Source organism: Oncorhynchus tshawytscha, linkage group LG14 (assembly GCF_018296145.1).
Source record: "Oncorhynchus tshawytscha isolate Ot180627B linkage group LG14, Otsh_v2.0, whole genome shotgun sequence".
NCBI classification, from domain to species: domain Eukaryota; kingdom Metazoa; phylum Chordata; class Actinopteri; order Salmoniformes; family Salmonidae; genus Oncorhynchus; species Oncorhynchus tshawytscha.
In genome coordinates, this window is record NC_056442.1 from 32,560,527 (window position 1) to 32,574,579 (window position 14,053).

Sequence of the window (14,053 nt, forward strand, 5' to 3'; positions counted from 1 at the left end):
AGAGAATGCCAAGAGTGAGCAAAGCAGTCATCAAGGCAAAGGGTGGCTATATGAAGAATCTCAAATATATTTTGATTTGTTTAACACGTTTTTGGTTACTACATGAATCCATATGTGTTATTTCATAGTTCTGATGTCTTCACTATTATTCTACAATGTAGAAATAGTAAAAAAATAAGAAAAACACTGGAATGAGTATGTGTGTCCCAACTTTGTATCTGATACTGTACTGTATGTAAACACATTCAAGGCATTCCTCTATGGACTAACGGCCTTGTGTGCTTCACATGTGGAATCATCCATACACGTCCCAGGTGTCGACACTGAGGAGAGGCCGCGAAACTGTTTTGAATGTAGGGCCACATATCCTGAATATCTGATAACTAGAAGTCCCTTGGTATAAAATAATCTGATACATGATCTTGACAAAAAACACAGAAAGGGAGACGAGGCTATGCTTGTATCTTCAGTAGTCCTAACGATTGTGGTCAGAATAGATGACATCCTGATGGCTGATGTAGCATTTTTTAAATTTTATATTTCAACTTTATTTAATCAGGTAGGCCAGTTGAGAACAAGTTCTCATTTACAACTGCGACCTGGCCAAGATAAAGCAAAGCAGAGCGACAAAAAAAGAGCTACACATGAGATAAACAAATGTACAGTCAATAACAATATAAAAATCTATATACAGTGTGTGCAAATCAGGTAAGGAGGTAAGGCAATAAATAGGCCATATTAGCAAAGTAATTACAATTTAGCAAATTAACAATGGAGTGATAGATGTGCAGATGATGATGTGCAAGTAGATATACTGGCAAAGAGCAAAAAAGTAAAAAACAATATGGGGATGAGGTAGGTAGTTGGATGGGCTATTTACAGATGGGCTGTGTACAGCTGCAGCAATTGGTGAGCTACTCAAATAGCTGATGCTTAAAGTTAGTGAGGGAGATAAAGTCTCCAACTTCAGCGATTTTTGCAATTCGTTCCAGTCATTGGCAGCAGAGAACTGGCAAAGGAGGTGTTGGCTTTGGGGGTGACCAGTGATATATACCTGCTGGAGCGCATGCTACGGGTGGGTGTTATGGTGACCAGTGAGCTGAGATAAGGCAGAGCTTTACCTAGCAAAGACTTATAGATGATCTGGAGCCAGTAGGTTTGGCGACGAATATGTAGCGAGGGCCAGCCGACGAGAGCATACAGGTCGCAGTAGTGGGTGGTATATGGGGCTTTGGTGACAAAACGGATAGCACTGTGATAGACTGCATCCAATTTGTTGAGTAGAGTGTTGGAGGCTATTTTGTAAATGACGTCGCCAAAGTCGAGGATCGGTATGATAGTCAATTTTACGAGGGTATGTTTGGCAGCATGAGTGAAGGAGGCTTTGTTGTGAAATAGGAAGCCGATTCTAGATTTAATTTTGAATTGGAGATGCATAATATGAGTCTGGAAGGAGAGTTTACAGTCTAGCCATACACCTAGGTATTTGTAGTTTTCCACATATTCTAGGTCAGAACCGTCCAGAGTAGTGATGCTAGTCGGGCAGGCGGGTGCGGGCAGCGATTGGTTGAAGAGCATGCATATAGATTTACTAGCGTTTAAGAGCAGTTGTAGGCCACCGAAGGAGTGTTATATGGCATTGAAGCTTGCTTGGAGGTTTGTTAACACAATGTCCAAAGAAGGGATGGATATAGGTCTTTAACCGTTTGGGTCTAGAGTGTCACCCCTTTGAAGAGGGGGTTGACCCCGGAAGCTTTCCAATCTTTAGGGATCTTGGACGATATGAAAGAGATGTTTAACAGACTAGTACTAGGGGTTGCAACAATGGCGTCGGATAATTTTTAGAAAGACAGGGTCCAGATTGTCTAGCCCAGCTGATTTGTACGGGTCCAGGTTTTGCAGCTCTTTCAGAACATCTGCTATCTGGATTTGGGTGAAGGAGAAGCTGGGGAGGCTTGGGCAAGTAGCTGTGGGAGGTGTTGAGCTGTTGGTCGGGGTTTGGGTCGCCAGGAGGAAAGCATGGCCAGCCGTAGAGAAATGCTTATTGTGTTTCCCAGCCTCGGTGCAGTGGGCAGCTGGGAGGAGGTGCTCTTATTCTACATGGACTTTACAGTGTCCCCGAACTTCTTGGAGTTAGGATACAAATTTCTGTTTGAAAAAGCTAGCCTTTGCTTTCTTAACTGGCTGTGTGTATTGGTTCCTGACTTCCCTGAAAAGTTGCATATTGCGGGGACTATTCGATGCTAGTGCAGTATGCCGCAGGTTGTTTTTGTGCTGGTCGAGGGCAGTCAGGTCTGGAGTGAACCAAGGGCTATATCTGTTCTTAGTTCTAGATTTTTTGAACGGGGCATGCTTATTTAAGATGGTGAGGAAATTACTTTTAAAGAACAACCAGGCATACCAGGCAGTTCTCAGGCTCACCATTAAGACAGATCAGCCTGGCCATTAGAGCAGGTCCCAAGCTGACCATTAAGACAGATCAGCCTGGGAATTAGAGCAGGTCCCAAGCTGATCATTAAGACAGATCAGCCTGGCCATTAGAGCAGGTCCCAGGCTGACCAATAAAACAGACCATTAAGCCCATTAGACAGACATCAAGGCTGCCTTCCTTCGTGTGTGAGGGAGACAAGGGGGTGAGGGAAATTTCCTCTGGGATCGGGTCACAAGCCTTGGGGGCAGGGTAACTGGACTAGGGTAGGGTGAGGGGATAGGCTCTAGGGATGGGTGGGTTTTGGCTGAGAAGACAGGTGCGTGCCATTGTCTTTCTGCATTCTATTGGTCAACCCTGGGGCAAGGTCAACCAATCACAGACTGTGTTTACTCTGTAGAAGAGACAAGCCAAGGATACATGTGTCTGACGTATGTGAGCATTCCCGAAAGTGTGTGTGTTTGCTTGCGTGAGTATACGCGTGGAAGCCTGCATTCCCTAACCACTCACACCTCTCTTGGCTCCAGCAGGTTGACACACTGTGCATGAGCACGTCCATGTGTGTTTAAAGCCTGCCTTCTTCTCCGATCTCTCTCATTAAAACCCAGGGGCACAGCTCAGCTCCTATTCCTCAGCTACATAATGGGAACTTGGTCATAAAACCCTTTCCTTAGTGGGGTTAAAGAGAAATAATTAACCTGTAGACAAGCAGTTATTCAATTAAAATAAAACATACGTTGATAATCTGGTCAAGTCAGACAATGTTCATACTTGGCTCGGCAGTCAAACAGCACACATTTAGACAAAATCCAGTATTTAGTTATTGTTAAATGCCAAAACACAGGAATGAACTGTGGTTATAATCATGTTTAGCCAAGCCAGTGTATTTAAAAAGGGTAGAGGTTAATGGTTAGGATTACCCTTGAGGCGTGGGTTAAGGTTAAGTTTTAGGGTCAATTAAGTGGTAGGATTAGGTAGAAGTGGCTGTAGTGAAACTTTGTTGTGTGGTTGTACAGAAACGGTGTAGCATGGTCAAAGATAGACATTGTAGCATGGTTGTAGTGTCACATTGTAGCATGGTTGTAGTGTAACATTGTAACATGGTTGTAGTGTCACATTGTAGCATGGTTGTAGTGTAACATTGTAGCATGGTTGTAGTGTAACATTGTAGCATGGTTGTAGTGTAACATTGTAGCATGGTTGTAGTGTAACATTGTAACACGGTTGTAGTGTAACATTGTAACATGGTTGTAGTGTAACATTGTAGCATGGTTGTAGTGTAACATTGTAGCATGGTTGTAGTGTAACATTGTAGCATGGTTGTAGTGTAACATGGTTGTAGTGTAACATGGTTGTAGTGTAACATTGTAGGATGGTTGTAGTATAACATTGTAGCATGGTTGTGTGAAGTGCCTATCAGAGTCCAAAACATGTAGGTATACGCACAGCAGTGTTCAAGAATATTGGACTGCTGCCTTTCATACTTTTCGAATTCTCAGTGCGGCTTATGCAATTTCTCCAACTTAACACATTCAAATGAAAAGAGGATTTGTATGCAGAGCTGCGTTGGTTGGGGATTTTGGGGAGGTGCGCAGTCGGGCTGTGCATCCCCTGTGGATGGTGGTCATGTCTGTGTCACAATGGAATGCCGGACTATCGCGTCTCGGTGTCTGTGGACTCTGAATTATGTTTTAGCATCACAGGGCTCAGCGTCACAGGGCTCACCTTGAGGATCATCTCAGCGCGGGTCATCCCCTTCACGACTATCTTGGTGTAGCTGGCTGGAGCCTTGCGGACCACTTGAGACCCTATAGAGGGCAGATCCAACAACACTGTCTTCAGGGAGTGGGTGTCCAGGAGGAGCTGAAGAACAAAGCAGAAGAAGAAAACTAAGCTGAATTATCAGCTACAGGAGCAAACGAACAAATGTTAAAACGTTTGTATTGTTACGGAGACCGTAAGCGTAATTCTACTTAGATAAAGGCTAAGTAAATAAAAGGGTAAGTATGTTTACCTGTTCAGCCCCCACCATGCTGATAGGCTTACACCTGAACAAGTGGTTGATGAATTTAGGAATAAAAGAGCTGAGGGGGGAAAAAAAGACAAGAAAGAATATCAATTCAGTTTTCATTTCTGAACACTGACGATTTCTTCTAAAATCTCTAAATCAATTGTCTTGTCAATGGGAGTACCAAGTCTTCGTCACACATATTGACAAACAGTGAAGAGGGTAGTAACTCACTTGGTGAACTTGATGCAGAACTGGGTGAAGTATTTTCGTGTGGAGGCCAGGTTCCCTCTGATGATGGGGACGTTCTGTTTGATGTGCATGATGACGGACGTCACGTAGGGACTTTGGTCACCTACATGTTCTACACTCTGCCATGGCATCTAGAGGGAGGGAGACCAAGAGAGAATGGTTGAAAGTGAAAATATAATATGACAGCATGAGAAGAGGGAGGGAGGAATGCAGTGGGTGTCCCACCTTGCTCATGGCAGTGAGAGCAGGATCACAGGCAGCGTCCAGGTCCTGAACAAGCAACTGGATACTGTTGGAAATCACACTGATCGACGCAGAGAGAGAGTTTACAGTCATGGACTTCACATCCAATTAATCTCCTAAACTGTTGTTCATTTTGAGTTGGCAGAAGTTGCCCCTATAGTGAAGGTTAGGATTTGGTGCATACTTGCTGAAGGTGTCCATCTCTCCAGTCAGGTTGATTCTCTCCACCAGAGTCTTATCCACCTTCTCCTTCAGCTTCTCCTCTAACTGACACAGAATAGGTTTAACGTTAAGTCTAGACCCGTTTGTGTGTGTGTGTGTGTGTGTGTGTGTGTTCTAACCTGCTGTGTGGTGGCTAGACAGTACTCTGCAGTACTGAGGATGCTACAGATGAGACACAGCTCCTCTACATTGAACTTAGCAGCCTCCGAACCCTCCTTCTCCTGCAGTAGACTCTTGATGGTCAGTCCTCCACTATTACTGCTAGTCCTGAGAGACAGAGACCGAGAGAGACAAAGCATCTAAATAGTTTTAACTAGCTTCCTTTTCTCATGAATTAAAGACAGAAGTCTGCACACATGAGCTCTAAAGGGAAAACACTGGGACCTAGTGTGAACTGACAAGGAGAAACTCCTGGACCTAGTTATAGGTTATTATTCAAAGAAAGTTTGGGATAACTGAGGACACAGCCAGAAACATACACACACACAGACAGACAGGGGGGGCAGTGTTACCATGGCTAAACCGCCTCCCTCTCATTATTAAATGCCACAACCGAAACTTCTGGGAAAACCACAACACAGCTCCAACCCCCCAGAAGAGCCAGCATTAAAACTCCACAAGACAATACATACACTACGCCACACAAGACGTCTGTGTGGGTGTGTGTGTATCAACCCCAGTGAATAATAGGGCTTATGTGGCCATCGAGCCAAAGATGTTTTCGCTCATGAAGTATTAGGCCTCACCACGATGTAAACACCTCCAGAACCACATGACATACAAACAAAGACGATCAAACACAGTGACGACTAAACACTTAAAATTATCAAACAAACCCCTGAGAATTATGGATCACTCTTCTGAATTAACCCACTTTGGCAGATTCCTTCATCAAAAAGGGAATTGGAGCAGATGACAGCATATATCATCCATAAGAATTTGAATCTTGCTTTGACAGAAGCATTTGTCCAAGTCCAGCTCCTAGTAGGCCACAGTTTATACTGGTTGTCATAGTGCCACCTGTGTCAGAATATTTTCCTAACAAAGCCAGAAACCATCCAGAAAATGGTTTGAATGAAAACCAGAGTACACAGTGTCCTTCCGGAATCCATACTGGAAGTACTGCAACTTGCATTCCTGGTTCTAGGGCCCAACACAGTATGTGAGCAGCATGAATAAAAAGCACTTACTAAATAATCACTAGACCTACATTCTCACAAATACATCTGATCATCATATCATTATATAGGTAAATTACTTGGGCAGGTTTCCAGACAGTATCTTCCAGGCATACTCTCTGAGGTACTTCTGGAAGATGGTGGTGAGGGCGATCATAGGTTCCCCTGTGCTGAGCTGGGAGCACTGCACCATGCACTTCTTATAGTAGACAAACAGGTCAGCACAGCTGGGCAGCACTGCTCCCCCGTCCTCCGTGCCCGCCTTAGGGGGGCCCTGCGCCCGGAAGTCTGACACAAAACGGTCAATCATCTCCCCCAGGTTCCTGAGAATAGTAACACACACAGCTCAGTGATGACCCCTAGACACCAGCACACACATGCAGGTTGACGTTTATTGCCATGAATCTTGCCCTGGAGATAGAACTGAGCGATTTACACTAGATTGCCCAGCTGCAAAGTCAAAATGGTCTCTATCGTAAAAATTTCTGAAAACAAAAAATTACCTTTTTGTTCTCAATTGAAGGTTTGGCCTGAGGGTTAGCAGTGTGGTTAGGTATAAAATCAAATATTTATGGCTTTGTGGCTGTGCCAGATAGCAACCACTCTGCAGAGCTGCTTCCAGAGCAAGATTCATGACAAATGCCAACCTGCCACAGACATCAGTAATGATAAAATGGAAGAGACAGACAGGGTAGGAGATTCTCCCTCTATTGCAGCTGTATTCACTGTCCTTTGATTTCAATGTCTACATGGCTGTTAATGTCTAGTACTTTACCCCCTGCCCATCCACTGTTACTGTAAAATGAAGCCAAGGACAGAAAACAAAATCTACTTTGTATGAACAATCAGGTCACTATTCACTCTCCTGTTGTATCCATTGAGACAAGCTGCTTTGGAAATCTCTGTTGTAGAATTATCTTGCCCTGTCTGTTGTGACAGAAAACCATAGCCAGATCATGTAAGGCCCAGTCAGCACTAAACACACCAGATATCCAATACTAGGGGCCGCCACGAGACAGACAAGCCCCAGAACCATGTTCCTGGAGAGACCCCACGTCTGTGGTGGAGGGAGGGGGGGAGGAAATAGTGTGAGAGAGAGAAATAGAGTGGGAGAGAGAAACAAAGAGGAGAAAAAGTGGGAGAGAAAAAGCGGAGAAGGAGTAAAGAGAGAAAAGAATGAACTGCTGCAGCAGCACTTTTCAATCCATCTTTCTCAGCGTCTGTGGTCATGCAGCTAATAGGAACCATTTCTGCCTCAGCAGAGAGACAGAAAGAAAAACAGGGGACGAAAGAGAGTGAAATGGGGGGGGGGGGCTGATGAGGTGGAAAGGAAACGTTCTGGGCACACAGATCTCCAAGCGCGCACACACACAACTTACTTGTCCTGAGACTCGATGTAGACATAGAGGTGAGGCTCAAAGCACTTGGAAATGATGCCATGGAAGGGGTTGTCAGGAGCCTTGTGCTTCTTGGGCTGGGGAGCGGAAAATGGTCAACAATGTAGAATGTAGTTAATACTCATGATTTCTCTCTTTGGGGATGAGTATATTTTTCCAAAGTCATCCCTTAAAAAGGTCCTACCGAGATCCTCCAAGAGATATTTCCATCATGAGTCACCATGATAACCTCAGAAGGTCAGCCTATGCCTATCAAGATCGAAGTTCAGACCGGGTCAAAGGGTCATCTCAAACATGTCTTACCCTATCCAGATCCTCCTCCATCTCTGAACCATCATCTCCAACCTCGTCCTCCAGGAAAGGGTTGGTGGACTCCAGTGGTGGCTCAGGCCTTTTCACCTGAAAACAACACTACAGTCAACAATGATGGCCCAATGGTGTGTGTGTGTGTGTGTGTGTGTGTGTGTGTGTGTGTGTATACAGCACATTCGGACCCCTTGACTTTCCACTTTGTTACGCTATAGCCTTATTCTAAAATGGATTAAAAAAAACATTTTCCTCATCAATCTAAACACAATACCCCATAATGACAAAGTGAAAACAGGTTTAGAAATGTTTGCAAATGTATTAAAAATAAAAAACAGAAATACTTTATTTACATATGTATTCAGACCCTTTGCTATGAGACTCCAAATTGAGCTCAGGTGTATCCTGTTTCAAATGATCATCCTTGAGATGTTTCTACAACTTGATTGGAGTCCACCTGTGCTAAATTCAATTGATTGGTCATGATTTAGAAAGGCATACACCTGTCTATATAAGGTCCCACAGTTGACAGTACATGTCAGAGCAAAAACCAAGCCATGAGGTCGAACGAATTGTCCGTAGAGCTCCGAGACAGGATTGTGTCAAGTTAGGAACCACCAACACTCTTCCTAGAGCTGGCTGCCTGGCCAAACTGAGCAAATGGGGGGAGAAGGGCTTTGGTCAGGGAAGTGACCAAGACCCTGATGGTCAATCTGAAAGAGCTCCAGAGTTCCTCAGAGGATATGAGAGAACCTTCCAGAAGGACAACCATCTCTGCAGTTCTCCTCCAATCAGGCCTTTATGGTAGAGTGAGTAGATGAAAGCCATTCCTCAGTAAAAAAGCACATGAAAGCCCGCTTGGAGTTTGCCAGAAGGCACCTTGAAGGACTCTCAAACCATGAGAAACAAGATTCTCTGGTCTGATGAAACCAAGATTGAACTCTTTAGTGTGAATGGCAAGCTTCACCTCTGGCACCATCCTTACGGTGAAGCATGGTGGTGGCAGCATCATGCTGTGGGGATGTTTTTCAGTGGCAGGGACTGGGAGACTAGTCAGGATCGAGGGAAAGATAAACGGAGTAAAGTACAGAGAGATCCTTGATAAAAACCTGCTACCGAGCACTCAGGACCTCAGACTTGGGCGAAGGTTCACCTTCCAACAGGACAACAACCCTAAGCACACAGCCAAGAGGATGCCTGGATATTTTTTTAAATGCCTTCCTAACCATCTTAAATAAACATGCACCCATTCAAGAAATTTAGAACCAGGAACAGATATAGCCCTTGGTTCTCCCCAGACCTGACTGCCCTTAACCAACACAAAAACATCCTATGGCGTTCTGCATTAGTATCGAACAGCCCCCGTGATATGCAGCTGTTCAGGGAAGCTAGAAACCATTATACACAGGCAGTTAGAAAAGCCAAGGCTAGCTTTTTCAAGCAGAAATTTGCTTCCTGCAACACTAACTCAAAAAGTTCTGGGACACTGTAAAGTCCATGGAGAATAAGAACACCTCCTCCCAGATGCCCACTGCACTGAAGATAGGAAACACTGTCACCACTGATAAATCCACCATAATTGATCATTTCAATAAGCATTTTTCTACGGCTGGCCATGCTTTCCACCTGGCTACTCCTACCCCGGTCAACAGCACTGCACCCCCAACAGCAACTCGCCCAAGCCTTCCCCATTTCTCCTTCTCCCAAATCCATTCAGCTGATGTTCTGAAAGAGCTGCAAAATCTGGACCCCTACAAATCAGCCGGGCTAGACAATCTGGACCCTTTCTTTCTAAAATTATCTGCCGAAATTGTTGCCACCCCTATTACTAGCCTGTTCAACTCTCTTTCGTGTCGTCTGAGATTCCCAAAGATTGGAAAGCAGCTGCGGTCATCCCCCTCTTCAAAGGGGGGACACTCTTGACCCAAACTGCTACAGACCTATATCTATCCTACCGTGCCTTTCTAAGGTCTTCGAAAGCCAAGTCAACAAACAGATTACCGACCATTTCGAATCTCACCATACCTTCTCTGCTATGCAATATGGTTTCAGAGCTGGTCATGGGTGCACCTCAGCCACGCTCAAGGTCCTAAACGATATCTTAACCGCCATCGATAAGAAACATTACTGTGCAGCCGTATTCATTGATCTGACCAAGGCTTTCGACTCTGTCAATCACCACATCCTCATCGGCAGACTCGACAGCCTTGGTTTCTCAAATGATTGCCTCGCCTGGTTCACCAACTACTTCTCTGATAGAGTTCAGTGTGTCAAATCGGAGGGTCTGCTGTCCGGACCTCTGGCAGTCTCTATGGGGGTGCCACAGGGTTCAATTCTTGGACCGACTCTCTTCTCTGTATACATCAATGAGGTCGCTCTTGCTGCTGGTGAGTCTCTGATCCACCTCTACGCAGACGACACCATTCTGTATACTTCCGGCCCTTCTTTGGACACTGTGTTAACAACCCTCCAGGCAAGCTTCAATGCCATACAACTCTCCTTCCGTGGCCTCCAATTGCTCTTAAATACAAGTAAAACTAAATGCATGCTCTTCAACCGATCGCTACCTGCACCTAACCGCCTGTCCAACATCACTACTCTGGACGGCTCTGACTTAGAATACGTGGACAACTACAAATACCTAGGTGTCTGGTTAGACTGTAAACTCTCCTTCCAGACCCATATCAAACATCTCCAATCCAAAGTTAAATCTAGAATTGGCTTCCTATTTCGCAACAAAGCATCCTTCACTCATGCTGCCAAACATACCCTTGTAAAACTGACCATCCTACCAATCCTCGACTTTGGCGATGTCATTTACAAAATAGCCTCCAATACCCTCCTCAACAAATTGGATGCAGTCTATCACAGTGCAATCCGTTTTGTCACCAAAGCCCCATATACTACCCACCATTGCAACCTGTACGCTCTCGTTGGCTGGCCCTCGCTTCATACTCGTCGCCAAACCCACTGGCTCCATGTCATCTACAAAACCCTGCTAGGTAAAGTCCCCCCTTATCTCAGCTCGCTGGTCACCATAGCATCTCCCACCTGTAGCACACGCTCCAGCAGGTATATCTCTCTAGTCACCCCCAAAACCAATTCTTTCTTTGGCCGCCTCTCCTTCCAGTTCTCTGCTGCCAATGACTGGAACGAACTACAAAAATCTCTGAAACTGGAAACACTTATCTTCCTCACTAGCTTTAAGCACCAACTGTCAGAGCAGCTCACAGATTACTGCACCTGTACATAGCCCACCTATAATTTAGCCCAAACAACTACCTCTTTCCCAACTGTATTTAATTTATTTATTTATTTTGCTCCTTTGCACCCCATTATTTTTATTTCTACTTTGCACATTTTTCCATTGCAAAACTACCATTCCAGTGTTTTACTTGTTATATTGTATTTACTTTGCCACCATGGCCTTTTTTGCCTTTACCTCCCTTCTCACCTCATTTGCTCACATTGTATATAGACTTGTTTATACTGTATTATTGACTGTATGTTTGTTTTACTCCATGTGTAACTCTGTGTCGTTGTATCTGTCGAACTGCTTTGCTTTATCTTGGCCAGGTCGCAATTGTAAATGAGAACTTGTTCTCAACTTGCCTACCTGGTTAAATAAAGGTAAAATAAATAAATAAATAAAAAAGACAACGCAGGATTGGCTTCAGGACAAGTCTCTGAATGTCCTTGATTGGCCCAGCTAGAGCCCGGACTTGAACCCGATCAAACATCTCTGGAGAGATCTGAAAATTGCTGTACAGCAACGCTCCCCATCCAACCTGACAGAGCTTGAGAGGATCTGCAGAGAAGAATGGTAGAAACTCCCCAAATACAAGTGTGCCAAACTTGTAGCGTCATACCCAAGAAGACTCAAGGCTGTAATCACTGCCAAATGTGCTTCAACAAAGTACTGAGTAAAGGGTTTGAATACTTATGTAAAAAGTTTGAAAGAAAACTGTATTTACTTTGTCATTTTGGGTATTGTGTGTAGTTTGATGAAAAAAACTATTTAATCCATTTTAGAATAAGGCTGTAATGTTACAACATTTTGAAAAAGTCAAAGGGTATGGAAACTTTCCGAATGCACTGTGTGTGTGTGTGTGTGTGTGTGTGTGTGTGTGTGTGTGTGTGTCTAACCCCGGGCCCGTCGGTGAGGGTGCACCCAGAGAAGCGCTTGGCGAGCAGCCCCTCGAAGTTGGTGGTCCTCTGAATGGCAAACAGAAGCAGCTTGACCTCAATCTCTTTGGCCCGCGTCCGCATTACTTTGGCCAGCTCTGTCCTGGATGACACGGAGACACATAGGGTCGTCAATATGTCACATTGCAGCATGAATGACTGATCGCAGGTCAGTGCTCATGTAGGCTAACAAAGACTAAATCAACTGTCTACTGAATAGTGTTGGGATGATAGAGGAGCTATCAAAATAAATAAAGAGAGTCGTACACACACATATATATATGTAAATAACTCCCAGTAACTTATTGGGTAAAACTCTCTAGGTATAGAGAGTGTGTGCAACTATTTATTTGTATATAGTAGCTTACAGTTTATTTGCCGTTAGTCAGCACCTCCACACAGAATAATTCTCTGTGCTCCAGCTCATACATTTTATTAGGGGATGATAGAGCATAACTATTACAATAGTTGATAGAATGTGTAGACAGTGAGGCACTGGCTGTCTCAACAGTTTCCAGCACAGGGGGTGTGTGTGTGGGTACCTGGTGATGTGGCAGAACTCTACAGCGATGCGTTCGGTCATACACCACTCTTCAGGAAACATGCGTCCGTACTTCTCCTCATAGTCCACCAGCTGACGCTTAATCCAGGCGTAGCGCCGGTCGATCTTATCCAGCCAAGCTACCTGGGTCAGTGGACAAACACACTTTCAGGTGGAGGGTCCACAGACATACTGTCACAACACTAGCATTATTAAAGATCAGTCAATGTACATCTCAATTATGATTCACATGATCTACAAAGGAACAAATACTGGGATGTAAAAAAAATAAAAACGGTCACTTATCCCCATTTGTACCTACCCAAAATCCCTCGTGTAGTGGGCCCAAAATGGACGCCTTAGATTAAAGTGTAACTGGAAAAAGATCCAATTCCAAGTTCATGCTTCAAAACCAACTTTATAAGAGGTTTTAAAGATATGGAATTTTGAGTAAAATATAACCTGATGTACAGTGAGGCATTGTTGGCAGAATAGGTGGATGCAGTTCAATGCATGATTAATATAATTCACCAATACATGTTTTGGTAGTCCAAAACAATATTGCTATCAGTTCGTAAATCACAGCTGACCTGGTATATGGTTTGCTGGTTCGCCACCCATTCAGGACACAATTTCAATGACTCAATATTTTGAACAAAAACGAACAACTGTAACTAAGGCTGGGAATGTTAATACAATCAAACTAGGAAAGGCAATGACCACAAGTCAGTCATTATGTGGCTAATAGGCTAGGGCACATGTCAAACAAGGCCCGCGGTCCTGTAAATAAGTCAACAGTTGAGTCATCGACAGTGCATTCGGAAAGTTTTCAGACCAATACCTTTTCCACCTTTTGTTACATTACAGCCTTATTCTAACATTTATAAAATAGTTATTTCCCCCCTCAAACTACACACAATACCCCATAAGGACAAAGCAAACTGTTTTTTGTTTTTTTTGGCAGCGATTAGAGCCTCGAGTCTTCTTGGGTATGACGCTTGTTACGTTCCCCAGATTATGTGTTGTAGTTTGTGTATTTGCATGTGTTTATTTCAGGAAATGGCTTCCTGAAATCCCTCAAGCAGCTGATTGGTCGACTCCAGGGCTAATTGGAGAGCTGACCCCGCCCCCTCGTCAAGACACAGCTGTCTCTAATTACCCATTCCTTCAGAAGCTATATAAAAGCCAGTGTTCTGTTCAGAAGATTCTTTTTGTAGAGGATTTTGCTGGAGGTAGGTTTGCTAGAGAGATATTTTGCTAGAGGTTGATTTTGCTGGGAGTTCATTGCTGAGA

At 44.2% G+C, this 14,053-nt stretch overlaps 1 protein-coding gene across 1 annotated transcript in view; it reads right to left on the minus strand.

Annotated features, from left to right (window-relative positions):
- The window catches only part of LOC112267033 (VPS53 subunit of GARP complex), a 31,753-nt gene that overhangs the window by 3,736 nt on the left and 13,964 nt on the right, over window positions 1-14,053 (minus strand). The window contains exons 10-20 of the mRNA XM_024445038.2: window positions 12,762-12,904; window positions 12,181-12,322; window positions 8,032-8,127; window positions 7,711-7,805; window positions 6,412-6,654; window positions 5,273-5,420; window positions 5,116-5,198; window positions 4,914-4,992; window positions 4,671-4,819; window positions 4,443-4,512; window positions 4,154-4,291 (exon numbers count right to left, since the gene is read on the minus strand). Coding sequence (XP_024300806.1) covers window positions 4,154-4,291; window positions 4,443-4,512; window positions 4,671-4,819; window positions 4,914-4,992; window positions 5,116-5,198; window positions 5,273-5,420; window positions 6,412-6,654; window positions 7,711-7,805; window positions 8,032-8,127; window positions 12,181-12,322; window positions 12,762-12,904 — 1,386 coding nt within the window. The remainder of the gene's footprint in view (window positions 1-4,153; window positions 4,292-4,442; window positions 4,513-4,670; window positions 4,820-4,913; window positions 4,993-5,115; window positions 5,199-5,272; window positions 5,421-6,411; window positions 6,655-7,710; window positions 7,806-8,031; window positions 8,128-12,180; window positions 12,323-12,761; window positions 12,905-14,053) is intronic.